This window comes from Schistocerca serialis, chromosome 2, assembly GCF_023864345.2.
Source record: "Schistocerca serialis cubense isolate TAMUIC-IGC-003099 chromosome 2, iqSchSeri2.2, whole genome shotgun sequence".
In the NCBI taxonomy this organism is placed as follows: domain Eukaryota; kingdom Metazoa; phylum Arthropoda; class Insecta; order Orthoptera; family Acrididae; genus Schistocerca; species Schistocerca serialis.
In genome coordinates this window covers 868400205-868418270 of record NC_064639.1, presented here as the reverse complement: position 1 = coordinate 868418270, position 18066 = coordinate 868400205, and the positions used below count along the sequence as shown (strand labels likewise).

The 18066-nt window shown below is 41.2% G+C and overlaps 1 protein-coding gene across 1 annotated transcript in view; it reads left to right on the top strand.

Annotated features, from left to right (window-relative positions):
- The window catches only part of LOC126458186 (recQ-mediated genome instability protein 1-like), a 113670-nt gene that overhangs the window by 64181 nt on the left and 31423 nt on the right, over positions 1 to 18066 (top strand). Inside the window, exon 6 of the mRNA XM_050095062.1 lies at positions 4797 to 5936. Within this exon, the coding sequence (XP_049951019.1) occupies positions 4797 to 5936 (1140 nt within the window). The remainder of the gene's footprint in view (positions 1 to 4796; positions 5937 to 18066) is intronic.

Genomic DNA, 18066 nt, shown 5'->3' with positions numbered 1-18066 from the left:
AGATTTTCACTCTGCAGCGGAGTGTGCGCTGATATGAAACGCGAAAGGCAAAGGTCCCGAGTTCGAGCCTCGGTCGGGCACACAGTTTTAATCTGCCAGGAAGTTTCATATCAGCGCACACTCCGCTGCAGAGTGAAAATCTCATTCTGGAAACATCCCCAAGGCTGTGGCTAAGCCATGTCTCCGCAATATCCTTTCTTTCAGGAGTGCTAGTTCTGCAAGGTTCGCAGGAGAGCTTCTGTAAAGTTTGGAAGGTAGGAGACGAGGTACTGGCAGAAGTAAAGCTGTGAGTACCGGGCGTGAGTCGTGCTTCGGTAGCTCAGTTGGTAGAGCACTTGCCCGCGAAAGGCAAAGGTCCCGAGTTCGAGTCTCGGTCGGGCACACAGTTTTAATCTGCCAGGAAGTTTCATATCAGCGCACACTCCGCTGCAGAGTGAAAATCTCATTCTGGAAACATCCCCGAGGCTGTGGCTAAGCCATGTCTCCGCAATATCCTTTCTTTCAGGAGTGCTACTTCTGCAAGTTTCGCAGGAGAGCTTCTGTAAAGTTTGGAAGGTAGGAGACGAGGTACTGGCAGAAGTAAAGCTGTGAGTACCGGGCGTGAGTCGTGCTTCGGTAGCTCAGTTGGTAGAGCACTTGCCCACGAAAGGCAAAGGTCCCGAGTTCGAGTCTCGGTCGGGCACACAGTTTTAATCTGCCAGGAAGTTTCATGCAAACACCAGTTTTTGTAGCAAGTGCACCATGTCCTCCCTTGAATATTTGTAGTTTTTCTTATGCACCACAGGGTCATATTGTTGCAGACTTACTCGAAATCTGTTCATAATTGCTTTTTAACTATGCTGTGGATGATCTTCCATGTTTATAATTATGTTTAGTACTCGATCCTTGGAAAAAGATTGACCTTTACTATGTTTCACAAGAGGTGGGATTAGTGGCTCCCTGCTCGACAAGGATGATGAACTACATGGCTCGACACACCACACATCCCACCAACTCATCTTGCAGAAATGCTAATATTTCATCTCATTCTGTAAAATGCCGTGGGTTCCTTTTTGACGAAATGTCAACTTTGGCAACTGCTGTTGCAGATATAATGCGACGTTTGCTTTGCTTTCGTTGCCATTGCTCTGCTGTTTGTCAACACCACTAGCATTGTAGCACTGTCGTGAGTTACTCGTTGACTAAACAGTTCAACTATACTCTATAGCCTCACACTATGCTCACCATTGGATACCTCCAGTCCTGCCCCCCTGTTTTCATTAGCAGCCAATTTTGTGGTTGCATGGTAGACAATATGTGGGGTGTCAATTGCCATAAACGTCATTTGCCTTTTGGGATCTCGCACTCAAGGGGTTCCTTTCCAGATATAATGCTTTCCGAACTTGGAAGCACTTTTAGAACTCACTTGTCATTATGGTGCTCCTGTCAATGGTGCCAAAACAACATCTCTTCATTGTTCTCTTCAGCCTCGCTAATAGAAGGAAGTTGCATGGGGTCACATCCAGCGAATATCACAGCTGAGGCAACATAATGGTTTTGTTTTGACAAACAAGCATTGAGAAGTATGAGAGGGAGCATCATCATGACACAATTTCCACAAGTGGTTTTTTCACAGTTCTGGTAATTTTCTTCAGATTGCTTCTTACAAATGGTGCATAACTTCCATGTAGTATTCCTTATTGAACATACAACCATAAGGCAGGAATTCATGATGCATTATCCAATTGAAAACAAAGAAACTGAAGAACCTTCACACGTAATCAAACTTGTCGAATTTTTATTGGTCTTGGCTTTTCAGACAGTTTCCATTGGGACGACTGGGCCTTAGGTTCGGTTTCATACCCATATACCCATATTTTGTCATCTGGTATAACATTGTTTAGAAGTTCTGAATTGTTGTCGACTTCTTTCAGCAATCCCAGAGTAATGTCCATGCGACGTCGTTTTTGGTTGAAATTCAGCAGTTTTGGAACAAACTTTGCTGCTACACATTTCATAATAAAAAAAAAAAAAAAAAAAAAAAAAGGGGGGGGGGGGGGCCAGCTTAAGATGAGCCAATGAATATGCCGACATCATCAGCAACCTCTCTGATGGTGATTTTCCAGAACCATTGCTATCAGTAATTGATGTGCTGTGATGTCCAGGGCAGTCGTTGTCTTCAACGTCTTCTCCGACGTGTTTGAGCCGTTTATACCACATGTAAACTCTTGTCTTACTCGTAGTAGATTCACCAAAAGTGACAGTCAACATTTTGAACGCATTGCTGCAGTGTATTCCATTTCTCAAACAAAATTTAATTCTGATTCCTGGACCCATCTTTTTCAAAAGTAAAAGTTCCGAGCACTAGAAAACGCATGACATTTCCAACTGTCAGCAGTAAACTAAGTGTTCAAAATAGCCAAGTGCCTCAGCCACAGGTCTTGGGGAGTGGACAGGGCGCATCTCCTTAAGTTTTATCGGGCTTTTGTGCGTTCGCGGCTGGACTATGGGTGCACAGTGTATGGGTCAGCGAGGCAGTCTCATTTGTGGATCCTTGACGCCGTCCACCATGCAGGGATTCGACTGGCCACGGGTGCTTATCGGACCAGCCTCATACCCAGCCTCTGTGCTGAGGCTGGGGAACCGCCACTTACCATCCAGCGGCAGCTCCTGCTGGTGCGCCAGGCTTGTAAGTTTCTTGCAGCTCCAACCTCGCCTGCTCACCATATTGTTGCTCATCCACCTCTGGACCGCCTTTTTTCCCATCGTCCCCGGGCTAAGTTGCCGTTTGGGATCAGCGTACAACGTGTGCTAGAGTCCCTCGGTGTGGAGTCTGTACAACCCCAAATCCTGGATTTTAACAGCCTGCCACCCTGGTTACTGGAGAAGCCCATAGTGATTTTAGATTTGGTGCAGTACAAGAGAGATTGCACTCCTGCCACTGTTTTTAATGCAGCATTTTCTTCCATTTTATCTGAGCACCACGACTATGTAGCTGTTTTTACGGATGGGTCGAAACAAGGGGATTCCATTGGTTGCTCTGTTGTTTTTCTGGATCGTGTCCTCAAGGTTCGACTGCCTCAGACTTTTACTGTCTTTGATGCAGAATTGTCCGCGATCTTGCGGGCACTGTAGCAGATGAGACATTCTTCCTGTCCTAAATTTCTTGTCCCGATTCACTAAGTGCCCTTCACTCATTGCAACATTTGTATCCAGCAGATAAAATAGTCCAGACCATCCAGGATGCCCTCCTCCAGCTACAGCGACTGGGGAAGGTGGTGGCTTTCTGCTGGGTTCCGGGGCACGTCAGCATTGCTGGGAACGAAGGGACAGATCTCGCAGCCAAGGAGGCGTGTCTCGATCCGCAAGTATTTCAGTGTGCTATCCCTCTGCATGCACTCACGTCGCTGTTGAGCTCAAGAGTCATGCATCGGTGGGAGGATGATTGGCTAGAAATGACTGACAATAAGCTCCGTTTAGTCAAGCCCACAACACGTGTGTGGTGTACTTCCTTCCAGCCCCATGGACGAGATGAGGCTCTCCTCACTAGGCTTCGGATAGGCCACAGTCCTAAGACGCATGGCTTCCTGCTCCGGCGAGAGGACCCTCCATTGTGTGGTGTTTGTGGCATCCAGGTCACTGTGCATCACGTTTTATTGGATTGTGTTTTATTTTCTGACCAGTGGGCCGCAGCTGCCTTGCCAGCGGATCTGCCATCTCTTTTAGGAAACACTCGGACGAATGTGGTTGAAATTTTAAAGTTCTGTGCCATGTCAAATGTTTTTCCAAAGATTTTAGGGAGAGGGTCTTAATTTGCTCACTGTGTGACAAGCTTGCCCATATTTTATGTAAGTGGCCAGCCAATGACAATTTCCTGTGGCATTCTTGCTGCTACGTTTTCACATTCCTTACGTTTTACTTTCTTGTGTAGCATTTTCCTTCTTTTCCTGCTTTCTTTGCGTGTATGCTTCAGTTTTATTAGGTCTGTCCACATTCGTTCCTTTTAATGTGTGTCAGGGCGCTGATGACCTCGACGTTGAGCGCCCATAATCCCCAACACACACACACACACACACACACACACACACACACACACACACACACACACACACAAAAACTGCAGACATATGTCAGGAACATGTCGTGTACCAATAAGCCAAAAGTTTTGAAAATTGGATGTATAAAGCCCACAAAATTGAAAAAAATCCTCAAAACCTCATAATTGCACGATTGGGAATGTGCTATTAGCTGCCACTCACCTGGTCTCACCTCACAGTGATCACAGCTTTTGTTGACTGCTGTTTTTCACTTTTGCATAACCTTGTGCCATTTGCTTCCTGGTTGTAACAGTCAGAGTTTTCCATTTTATTTGCTATTTCTTCTTCTTCTTCTCCTCATCAATCTCGTACACTTCACAAGTCCTAACATCTTTTGTGCTTCTCTGTACTATGTACTACTCATTTCCTCTTTTTCTATTGGTTAAATTTTTGTCTCCTCTATTTTGTATTTCCAGTCTGTCCTTAGCCTACTTCTTACTTGTCAGCTGTCCTCTGTCACTTCTAAGTTCTCTGGTGGTTAATTTTTTCTTTTGTTAGCATGTTATAGTTGATTCCCTCATGTCTTGCTCTAGTGTGTCACCTGTGACCCAGAATCCTTGGTGTATTTCCTAATTAACCTCCTGATTATCATCGGTAAAATGAATTACTCCCTATAATTAATTATTTAACGCTTTTTTGGGACTGAAATACTGCTACTTTTTAAGTAGTGAATTTTTTGTCTGAATTTATTGGTGATTATAAATTGATATCTTCTTTCAGGATCAACCAGCAAACATTAGGCAAAGAAATGAGGCTGCATTCCTTGTTGAAGATGATGACGATGATATATTTGCCCAGGAAGTGGATGCTCAGTTGAAGCAACTGGAAGAGCAACAGCAGAAGGTGGAACAACATTCACAAAATGCTAGAAATGTAAATGACAGGGTAGAACAGGAAGTTGATGCATTTGAAGAAGCTTACCAGAGAGAAATGGAGATGATGGACATGGATGATGATGATATAGAAACAATAGAACAGCAGCCATTGTTTGCTGTAGCTAGTAAGCCTACTGTTTCATACAATCAAAACAGTACCTCAAAGAGAAGTAATCAAGGCAATAATAGCATAGCACTAGAAACAGAGCTTCTTGAAGATGATGACATTTTCCTTAATGTCTCAGATGCTGACCTTGAACCAACTCCAGAGCTAAACAAAAGTATAGAAATTGTAGAAGATGTAAAGACTACCACAAATGTGGGTGGGGGTGCAGGGCCCAGCAGGGAACCTGAGGTTATATCTCTTTTAGATGATTCAAATGTTGATGACAGTTTCTTCATGCAGCCTGGTCTGAGTGGTATTACACCACGAACATTGCCTCTTTCCTCTAAACTGCAAAAGGAAATTGGTGGCAGGAGTCAGAAGCCGCCTGCAAAGGCAAAGCCAGTGAACTTGAAAAGTGCTAATCAAGCAAAAATCAGTTCCTTTTTTAATAGAGATTCTTCTTCAACAAATAGACAACATTCTGAATCATCCAAAGTGGATTTTCATTATGCTGTTGAGAAACATAGTAAGGAAGTGCCTAGAACAGCTCAGACTCCACTGCTGCAGGATCCTGTACATTTAGGAAACATTTCTGATTTTGTTGATGACCTGTTCAGTGAACCTACATTTCCAGATCACAGCCATACATCCACATCTGCTGTTAGCAATATTGAGGAAGAGTGTCTGGTGATTGATAGCAAACCATTTGTTTATATACAACAAATAAAAGATGCAAAACTAACTACACCTGCTATATACACTGTGAAGGGGTTTGTTTTGTCTTTGACATCCTTTCTCAAGACAAAATTTGATGGTTGGTACCTAACGGCAAAGCTGTGTGATGGATCAGCAACATTGGATGTTCAGTTTTCCTCTGATGTGAGTTAAATTTTATTTAATAAGTAGGAACTTAGGTTTCTAGAAATGTAAGCAGTTTGTTGTCGAAGATGCCCTATTTTCTCTTGAGAAAATATATGTGGTGTGTCTAAAAAGTTAGGTGAATGCTGTCAGTCAACAAACAACACAAAAGATACAAACAAATGTTCTTTATTGCCCTTCAAAGTAGTCGCCAACCGCTACAACACATTTTCGACAATGTTGGTACAGCTTCTGGAAACTGTCGGCAAAGGCCTCCTGTGGAATCGATCGCAGAACGGCTGTCACACAGTCTTTGATGGCATTCACGTCTACACATGTTCACCTTTTGTGGCCGCCTTCAAGTGGGGAAACAGGAAAAAGTTTGCAGGAGCCAGATCAGGGGAGCATGGAAGGTGTTCAAGAACAGTTAACATCTTCTGCGCCAGGAATTGGTGCATACGGATCGTGCAGTGTGCAGGGACATTGTCATGGAGCAGCAGCCATTTTCCAGCCCTGTGTGACTCTGGCCGAACCTGCTGGATAGGCTGTAGCAATCGGTTCAATATGGACTGGTAAAATGTAGTGTTAATGGTTTGACCTACAGAAACAAATTCCTTGTGGATGATGTCATTGTTGTTGAAGAAGGCGATCAACAGTGTCTTCACCTTGAATTTTTGCAGCCTTTTTTTTCAATTACCCCCACCCCTGGAGGGAAGACGGCGAACACCATGACATCGATTGCTGTTTTGGTGCCGGATCTAACTGGTAGCCCCAGCTCTCATGGTATTCAGAAACAATGGATCCTGGTCACACATGGAAATGAAATCACCAGCAGTTTCCATCTGTTTTGCTTTCTGCTCATCTGAGAGCTTGTGCAGTACAAATCGGGAGCAGATCTTCTGCTTACCCAAATCATCGCAGATGATGGTGTGCACCGTGTCCTTGCTAATGCCCAATTCCTCCACAGTCAATCTGAGAGTCTGTCGCCGATCTTGTGTCAGCATTTGTTGCACTTTCTCGATCTTTTCTGAGGTTCTGCTTGTCGATAGCCGACCTGAACGTGGCTCGTCCTGAGTTGTTTCCTTCCCTTCACGGAAGCATTTAAACCATTCATAAACACATTTTCTGCTCACGGTTTCCCTGCAGTACACCTGCACCAACATTCCATATGTCACCATTGCTGTCTTCCCCAATTTGTAGCAGAACAAGATGTTTACATGTTGCTTCATTGCACTGTGACAGTTCCTCTCACACTAACTACGTAACTGGCTGCAGTTTGTTCATGCAACCAGTCACATGCAGTGCATGCTGTATATCGATTTTCCTCAAGTCTCTGAGGACCTATTAGCATGCACGCACACGGGCGTCAAGTTGCTGTTCATATATGACACCATTCACTGAACTTTTTAGACACACCACATTCCGGGTGATCAAAAAATCAGTATAAATTTGAAAACTTAATAAACCACGGAATAATGTAGATAGAGAGGTAAAAATTGACACATATGCTTGGAATGACATGGGGTTTTATTAGAACCAGAAAAAACCAAAGTTCACAAAATGTCCGACAGATGGTGTTCAAGAACAGTTATCATCTTCTGTGCCAGGAATTGGTGCACACGGATCGCGCAGTGTGGAGGGACATTGTCGTGGAGAAGCACCCATTTTTCAGTCCTGTGTGACTCTGGCTGAACCTGCATCAGTGACTGTGCATGACAATAGTGTATAAAGGGAGCTGTAATGAGAGAGAGAATCAGATGCGCCAGCAGTCTCAGCATGTTGATGTTACCTGAAAAGGCATTTGTAGTGAAGCTGTATTATCAGAATGGGGAATGTGCTAGTTCAGTGTTACAATCCAATCGCCATAGGAAGGGGATTCGAATGGGTAAAGGTCCGTTGACAAATGCAGCTGTGGTGAGAATGATTTCGAAGTTCGAAGCCACGGGTTGTTCAGACGATAGACCCCGTAGTGGCCGACCGAACACAAGGCGTAATTCTGCTGAGACAGTTCAGGAAGAAATGGAGACTGTAGCAGGTTCATCTATGCACGGGGAAGTCAGCGCTCATGCAGTCGCACATTGCACCGGCATTCCATACACTACTGTTTGGTTGGCACTGAGGCGTACCCTCCAATGCTATCCATACAAAATCTATCAGCATCAAGAACTGTTACCTGGCGATTTAGTGACGCGGAGGGCATTTGCGGTGTGGGCGTTTCAAAAGATGGCGGAAGATGATGATTGGTTGAGTAATGTGTTGTGGACCGACGAAGCTCATTTCACGCTCTGAGGGTCTGTCAATGCCCACAACTGCAGAATTTGGCCTACCGAAAAACCTAGAACTGTCGTGGAAACTCCATTGCACGATGAGAAAGTCACGGTATGGGTTGGATTTTCCACATCAACCGTTATCGGGCCTTTTTTCGTCGAGGAAATGCGTGATTCTGGTTTTGTAACTGCTACTGTGATGGGTGAGAGGTATGCCGATATGTTACAGAATCGTATCATCCCCAGCCTTGCTGATAAACACCTGCTGGAACGTACAATGTTTATGCAGGATGGTGCTCCACCCCATATTGCTAAACACGTGAAAGATCTCTTGCGCGCGTCGTTTGGTGATGATCGTGTGCTCAGCCACCACTTTCATCATGCTTGGCCTCCCAGGTCCCCAGACCTCGGTCCGTGCGATTATTGGCTTTGGGGTTACGTGAAGTCGCAAGTGTATCATGATTGACTGACATCTCTAGGGATACTCAAAGACAACATCCGACACCAATGCCTCACCATAATTCCGGACATGCTTTACAGTGCTGTTCACAACATTATTCCTCAACTACAGCTATTGTTGAGGAATGATGGTGGACATATTGAGCATTTCCTGTAAAGAACATCATCTTTGCTTTGTCTGACTTTGTTAAACTAATTATTGCTATTCTGATCAGATGAAGCGACATCTGTCGGACATTTTTTGAACTTTTGTATTTTGTTGGTTCTAATAAAACCCCATGTCATTCCAAGCATGTGTGTCAATTTTTAACTCTCTATCTACATTATTCCGTGATTTATTCTATTCAGTTTTCAAATTTATACTGACTTTTTGATCACCCTGTACATAGTAGTGCGTAAGATAAAAAAGTTATGTTAATTTAATATGAGTGCTATTCATAAATCAACCTCAGGCTGCCTAATAAAAACAAAGAAATGCTTATAGCTTCATGGCACTTACGTAGTTGAAAAAGGAATGTGAAGCTCAAGTTGTGACAGTCAGCTCCCTGTTGCATTCGTCGGTGTGTAAGCAGCAAATGACTGAAATGCATGGTGTTCTAGCATCTCCTGCCAGCTGCTAGGTACATTCCGTCATTCATTTCGTGCAAGCAGGAGTTGATGCTACAAGCTTCGTGGTCGATTGTTGTGTGTATGGGGATGGGTTTATGCTAAATAGCCTTCCAAACCTTCATGTCATGGAAGAGATGAAAGCTGCTTGGTGCCAAATCCAGGTTATAGGGAAGAAGTTGAAAAATCTCCCAGCAAAAAAGCTATTCCTTCATTGAATTCATAATATAGGATCGCACACTGCCGTGTGGGAGAATGATTCCTTCAGTAATCATTCGATGTTTTTTGTTTCAGTTTCACCTTCAGGATTTCATAAGTGTCTCACAATAAAACTGACGTCACTGTATTCTCACATGTTAATCTCTTGAAATCTGTTGTCTAAACAGAGCTCAAGGATGCTGTTGATAAGTAGCTGAAGCACCAGGCAGCACAAGTCTTTGATGGGATAAAAAAGCTGGTGTCATGGACATTTTTAAATTTGGGTGATGACTGTGTCGGGAAGTAGTTCAAATATGTAAGTGAGTATTGCATATTAAAAAGTTTGTGTGTGTTTCAATACCCAGTCAGAAGTTAATTTATGAATAGCTCTTGTGACTGCCATACTAATACTAATAATAAAATAATAATAATAATGATAATGAAGATGATATCATTGCAGTTGCAGATTTTCTCTCTTTTCGATATACATGAGGCATATGGTATGTGAAATTGGCTTTCATTCAAAAATATCGTTTTGTTGTACAAATTGAGTTTACATCTATACCCTGGAAGCCACAGCATAGTGTGTATCAGAATGCGTTTCGACTACCATTATCATTTCCTATTTGATTTGTAAATTGTTTGCTGGAAGAACAACACTCATTAAGTTTCCATTTAATAGTGTAATTAAAATTTCTCAAACTGACAGCTATGTAAATTGGATTAAATGCCACATTCTTATCTCTGACCTCTCCATAAACATTCTCAAGTGGCATCACATTGCCTCATCATTAGAGACAGCAGAAGCTCTGATTGGGCAAGGATGAAGAAGGAAGTCAGCCATATCCCTTTCAAAGAAAGCATATCCAAGCAATGTCAGGGAGTAATGGAAAATCCAAATCTGGATGGTTATATAGTCAGTTGAATAAGTTCTGGGACTCAATTTTTGAGCTAGAACCAAGTGGAGCTGTTACTTCTTGAACAAATATGGAATTATCTATACTGAAGTTTCTTGTACTTCCCCCCCTCCCTGATGGCAACCGTCAACTGAGAGTGTACTAGAAATGTGATGATTCGTGTTTATTAGTTTTCATTGTTTTCAGAATGGGGCAACATGCCAAAATCTAATATTTTTTAGAAATTTTAAAGCATGCGCATAAAATGATGATTGACTGAGTCAAAGTGTTGTAGGTGTCCCATATTTTAAGAATGCTTGTGACTCCGCACAAGGCAATTGTTGTGCCGGTAGACCAGAAGCCAGCCAAAGTATTAGAAATGTGGGTGGTGTACAGGAGCTGCTTCACACTAAACAACAAACTAGCATCAAAACATTTGCAGTGAACTCTGTATTGCTGTAGACATCATTCACAGTATCACACATCGCACATTACACTTTAGGCTTGTGGAAGGTGCGTGCGCGAAATTTTTCCCCCACACTTGTTGATACCTGTACAGAGAAAGCTGTGCATACATTTATCCCAGAACTTTGTTTAAGCAGCTTATATGGAATATAGATGCGGACTTTGAAAAAAAGTAATGAGTTTTTCTGAATGCGTGCCATTGATGAAGCGTCAAGAGGTGGGATGGCAGTTACGTAAAGAGGCCTGCCTGACAAGTGGACGCATTGAAATCAAAGAGGAAGACCAAACTCATGGAATTTTCCGATAATCGAGGAATTACTCACTGTGAAACCCCCCCCCCCCCTTTCTCCTTCCCTCCCCCTGGTCACACAGCAACAGTGATGTTCTACGTGGACCTCCATGAATGCCTGCTTGCAAGAATTCGTCTGACCTTAAAAGCAAGAGTCTGGTAAATGGTGCCTACCACATAACAATGAACAGGTCAACAGCTAGTCCTATCAGCAGGTACATTGGACCTTACGAAAGGTCCGAATATTATGAAATTTAGTATGTTGTATGTAGGTGGACTGTGGTCTTTAGAGTAGAATACCAAGTTGATGACTTCAGGAATCCTATGCTGAGATGAGGGAGCCAAAAACTCGTCAACTTTTTGCAATTTTTCCATTTCTCTCTCTCTCTCTCTCTCTCTCTCTCTCTTTTTCTTCGTGTCGTATGCATAAAGTGTCCAGACATTTCCTGTAAAGCAAAAAATTTTCTACAATTTTCCCTGGTCAAACATACTTTTACAGCATCTGACAAAATTCTCAGCTTTTCAAAACAACTGCAAAAAGAGAGGTTTGCATTACAATTTTAGTTGTGCAACTTTTGCATAGTGTAATAGTATTTTCTTCTAATTGTTAAAGTCTAACATCATCAACAACGCATGCTCCGGCCCCCTACAGTGTAATTTCTTGCCAGCTAAATGCATATTTTAAAAATGAAAATTACTCTGAGTGTAAAACACACACACACACACGTTGATCTCTCTGGTTTGTATGGCAAGTAAAGATGAGCATCAGCTTCATCCTCCTCATTGATGATGTCATTGGTTAACGATCCCCCTGTCTTGGTAATCCCTCTCAGCCATCATTAGGACCTGTTCTGTGATCATATCTCATCAGATGCCCTATCAGAATTTTTCATGATAATGAATAATGAAGTAGCTTTTAGCTGTGAATTTGTGACATTTGTGAGGATCTATTTTGTCTCTCAGGCTGAACATGCCCTTCTAGTACAAATGTGCACTCTTAGCTTAATTCAGATGATCTGTTGCATGAAAGTTGAGAATTATTTCTTTTACACGTTGTGCATGCAGGTTCCATTCCAAAATCCATTCAGTTTCAGTGAAGTATTTCATTGAGGTACATGTGTGGAAATGCTGAATCCTTAGCACAGCAATAGGACCACAGTGGAAGCTAAGAAGTTTCTCTTCTGGCAGCAGCTCAGAAAGTCATGGAGGATAGTGACTTGAGGATGGAGGGTATTGACATCATCGGGTATCCCAGAGACACTGGCTTACCTGGCCACCAGACAGTCCCAAGCGAAAGTGAACACCCCATTGACCAAAGGGGAGAGGCTTCTTGGAATTGATAAATATTCACCATTACAGCCTTTTGCCATTAGTGCTGTGGTCTTCAGTTCGAAGACTTGTTCAATGTAGCTCTCCATGCTACTCTATCCTGTGCGAGCCTCTTCATTTCACCTGGCTCCCTTGGTGTCTCAGTATGGGTTCTATCAACCGATCTCTTCTAGTTGGGCTGTGGCACATATTTCTCTTCCCCCCCTTTTCTATTCAGTAACTTCTCATTCGTTAGGTGATCTACTCACCCAATTTTCAGCATTCTTCTGTAGCACCAGATTTCAAAAGCTTCTATTCTCAACTTTTGCAAACTGTTAATCGTACATTTTGTTTCACTACCATAAATGGCTACACTCTGTTAATTATGGCTTCCTTTGCAAACTGTGTAGTTCTTTAGTCAATACAGGAGCGAGGAACAGGTGACGCTCAGGAACGTAGAATTCAGATATTAATTCATTCTACAATTAATACCAAATATTAAAAATAATACATAACTTTGTTACTGAAGTTTTTAACAGTAAATTTGAATGTAGAAATACATATAGACACAAAATATTTCGAAATCTGTCACTCTTCAGTAAAACATCTATTCTAAAGATCTCGGGCCTTTGCCACTACGAAAGTCTGTAAACATCATTCAAGTGGCAAATACACAAAATGGGCCAGTGCATGAATGTTCGAACTCCAGAGATGGGATGCTTTCTACATTGGCAGCACTCGTGCTGTGATGGCGGCTGTAGGAAAAGCGGTGGCATAACTGGTGGTGCAATATTTGAAAGTTTTGACCGATCGGGTGGCGGCCAATACCACACGCTACATGCAAATACTTCCAGAAAAGACTTCCTAACACACAAATCTATATTCGACGTTAACAAATTTCTATTCTTCAGAAAAGCTTTTCTTGCCATTGGCAGTCTACATTTTATATCCTGTCTACTTCCGCCATCATCAGTTATCTTGCTGCACAAATATCAAAACTCATCTACTGTTAGTGTGTTGGTTCCTAATCTGATTTCTTCAGCATCACCTGATTTCTGGCTACATTCCATTACCCTTATTTTGCTTTTGTTAATGTTCATTGTATATCCTCCTTTCAAGACACTGACCATTCTGTTCAGCTCTTCTTCCATGTCCTTTCCTATTCCTAACAGAATTGCATTGTTGTCGGCAAACCTTAGAAGTGTTATTTGTTCTCCCTGAACTTTAATTCCTGCTCCAAATTTTTCTTCAGTTTCCTTTAGTGCTTGCTCAGTGTATAGACTGAATAATATCAGAGATAGGCTACAATCCTGTCTCAGTCCCTTCTCATCTATTGCTTCCCCCTTGACACTTATTACTGCTGTCTGGTTTGTGTTCAAGTTGTAAGTAATCTCTTGCTCCCTGTATATTACGCTTACAACTTTCAGATTTCAAAGAGTGTGTTCCAGACAACATTGTCAAAAGCTTTCTCCACATCTTTAAAAGCTATAAATATAGGTTTGCCTTTCCTGAGCCTGTCTTCTAATATAAGGTGTAGGGTCAGTATTGTCTCGTGTGTTTTTAGATTTCTGCTGATTTCAAACTCTTCCTCCCATAGGCCGGCTTGAACCAGTTTTTCCATTCGTTTGCAAATGATTGTGCTAGTATTTAGCAACCATGACTTTGGTAATATTCCCACCAGTCATCACCTTCTTTCTTTGAAATTGGATTTATCACATCATCTTCAAGCCTGAGAGTATTTCGCTCACCTCATACATCTTGAACACCAGATGGAGTAGTTTTGTTATGGCTTGCTGTCCCGAGAATATCACTAGTTCTGAGAGAAAGTCATCTCCTCCAGAGATCTTATTTCAACTTAGACCAAATTCTTCTCGCCGTATTATATCTCCTATCTCCTCTTCATTTACACATTCTTCCCAATCTATAATTTTGCCTTAAAGTTTGTTTGCCTTGTGTAGCCCCTCTATATACTCCTTCCACATTTCATCTTTCCCTTCCTTGGTTAGTTCTGGTTTTCCAAATGAGTTCTTGATGTCCATACAGTTGCTACTTATTTCTCCTAGTGTTGCTTTAATTTTCCTGTAGGCTGTCTCTAACTTGCTCCTAGTTATGTATGTTCTTTATTGTTACATTTGTCCTCTAGCCATGTCATTCCTGCTTAGCCATTTTGCACATCCTATCAGTCTCCCCCCCCCCCCCCCTCCCCCTTTTTTTCAGAAGTTTGTATCCCTTTCACCTGCTTCATTTTTGTGTTTTCTCCTTTCTTCAATTAAATTCAGTATCTCTTGTGTTATCCAAGGATTTCTACTAGGCCTTGTCTTTTTTCCTATTTGATGCTCTGCTGCCTTCACTGTTTCATGTCTCAAAGCTACCCGTTTGTCCTCTACCATAATATAATCAGTGTGAAATCTTCCAGTGTCTCCAGGTCTCTTCCATGCACACAGCCTTCTTTCATGATTCTTAAACCAAGTGTTAGCAACTATTAAGTTATGGTCTGTGCAAAATTCTGCCAGGCAGGTTCCTCTTATCATTCCTTACCCTCAGCCCATACTCACTACTGAATTCCAGTGCCCAATCACATTGTATTTTCCTCTCAATCAACTATCTGAATAATTTCTTTTATCTCATCATTTCTTCTTTCAATTTCTTAGTCATCTCCGGAACAAGTGGCATATGAACTTGTGCTACTGTGGTTGGTGTTGGCTTCATGTCTGTCTTGACTACGATAGTGTGTTCACTATTATGTTTGTAGTAGCTTACCCACATTCCTATTTTCTTATTCATTATTAAACCAAATCCTGCATTACTCCTATTATTTGTTTTTGTATTTATAGTCCTGTAATTGGTAGGCATAGGAGGGTTAATAAGATAAGTAAAGCAATAGGAAATAACAACAAAGTAGGCAAATAAATTTCTCAAACAACTTGGTTTAGTAAATAAATAAAAATTTAATGCTTTGTAGAACTAGATGGATGGTACTTGTCATAGAGATATTCAAGGCATTCACACAGCCACATCATTCCTTCCGAAGATTGAGAGGAAAACAAACTTGGAAACTTGGTTTATGTTTAATTTAATTTATTATTATTATTTTCTTTTGTCATCCTCTTTGAATTAATTTTGATGTATATCATGCATAGGATAACATTGTACGAAAAATCAGTGGTGAAAGTTAATGGTGAATTATGCTATGAATTGTTATTGCATCCTCTCAGTTGTGCAGTTCTCTCTGGGTTTCCAGAAGCCAACTGTAATTTTGAACCTTCAAAATAAAGTTTTGAACTAGGTAATAAAACTAAAAATGACAGATTGACAGTATTACATATACCGTGTGTGTGAGGTGATCATTGTCATTTATAAACATGCTGTCATGTATGATGGTATTGATTTTGTCCTCTCCAGAAATCCAGTATCAGACAAAATGTTCACAAGAAAGCTTCTGCAAACTGAATTCTTCTGTTTCCCGAATTTGTAGCAACTGAAGTAAAAATTCTTTAATGAGTCAGTAAAACAACTGACCTCTTCTGTCCCCCTGGGACCAATTTGATCATTAGTTTCTTGTAAGCAACGGAAACTTTAGGCAACAATTTTCTATATGCTGTGATACAGTGTTGCACCATCAACAAATGTGTTGTTGTATGTACAATACCAACAGGATGTCTGCTTCAGAGCCACATGTCTTGGTCCTAACACTAGCGGTACTTTTGTTTAACAGCGCAGACCTTATGAGTACATAAACAGCAGCCAAGAAAGATTTTATCCCTCGATTTATAGGAACGTACGCATTTGTGAGCCCCCATATATGTTGATGAAAACTGCTAATTTTTCTGTTATTTATTGATCTCATCAATTCTGAGTCAATTGAGTGTCATGGATTTTAAGGGTAGTTTTCTCAAAAATGGAGGTTGTTGAATCAAAATATCTTTAGGCACTTTCATTTTATGTTTTACACAAGTGATTTGCCAAATATGAGCCAAATCAGTTGGTGTGTCTGAGGCTACCCCTTGTCAGCGACGGGCTTCATTGCCGTACTCTATGAAGTCATCCTTACCACTGCTGTACACAAGGCACATCCGAATGAACAATGTGGAATAAATATGGCGTGCACATCCATCAAGAGCATTGACATGTTGCTGAGGCTATGCAAATGCCAGCATGATACCAGTAAATCAGCCATAGCTTATGACGTGAGATACCCTGGCCGAAGAGCTCCATCTACCCATACGTTTTTTTGTGCTGAATGACAAGTCGTTTGAGAAACAGTGGTAGCAGTAGATGAATACCAGCAAGAAGTGACGATTTGATAGTGTGTGTTTTAGCTGTGGTACACCGTGCTTCGCATGTCAGCTTACGAGTAGTTGCTGTAGGCACTTGTGGCACTCTTATATCCACGTGATGAATAGTATGCAGTCATAAGTTTTACACGTATCACCTGACCCTGACACAGAGCTCCTTGGAAATGATATCCACGTTCACAAATTACTATTTTGTGAACTGTCACAATAAGCTTTAGTTGGCCACAGAAAAATCCTTGGTGGGTACATCACATTGAAAGGACGTGGTCCGTGATGATGTGGAATCCTTGATGCTGAAATCGTCAGTTGGCACTACTTTGCAGGGAGATTTATTATGTGTTTTGTCGTTGACAGTTTCGGTGCTGTTCTTGAAAGTTTCAGTATAGACATTAGAGGTCATATGTGGATGCAACATGAGGTCACCCAGCGCATTCTGGCTGCGGTGTTGTGCAATAATTGAAAACAGATTTCCTGAAATTTGGTTAACACACTATAGCCTTCAGGAATTGCTCACAAATTTGCCCAGTTTAATTTCTGTAGGTTTCTTATAGTATCTTGCATTGATTTAAATTAATTTTTGTGCAGTTGGGTAAATACATTGGCTACATGATAGAAAAAAGTGTTTCATTGTAAAAATTCGATTTGTTGCCATAACTCTCGTGGAAATAACTAAAAAAACTACATTCATAACTGTGCAGAAAGAGTAAAGTTCCTTACGTCTAGCTACCTAAATAAATATTCCTTTTGTAAGTGTTCTGGAGTCAATGTGTGGTTTATAGAATATTCTGTTGTATTGTTCTTTCTCTGATGTCTTTTGACACACTCCAGTACATGGAAGACCACAATTGAAGTGAAATGTTTTGGCAGTTATTCACAAAACATCCTAATTTTTACGGTTTCAGAATATTTCCTGTTTCACGTACATTATTAAATGTTACATATCACATTTCTATCAAAAGTTGGTTTACTAGATAATGAAGAAATATTATCAAACTTTTCACTGCAGAAATTGTCACCCATGAGTTTATTGTGCCTAAAAGGAAACTTCCTTAGTTTTCCAAAGAGAATAGCAAAATCATAATATGTTACATATGAAAATTTGAAATAAAATGTCACCATTACTTTTTATAGCAAGGACTTGTATCTCTCTTGATTTTTAGGTGCTACAGTACCTTAATGAAATCTTATAGTTTTTCAGCTGAGTGTTAAAAATGTTCCTTGAACATTATATAGTCGATTTTCCTTCATGTCAGTTTCGCTTATAGAGGGTGAGTAGAAAACGTGTCATAACATTGCTTCAGGATGATGCTGTCACTTGCCTGACAACCAGATGTAATTAGGGAAATTTGCTGAGAGAGACTGCGGCCT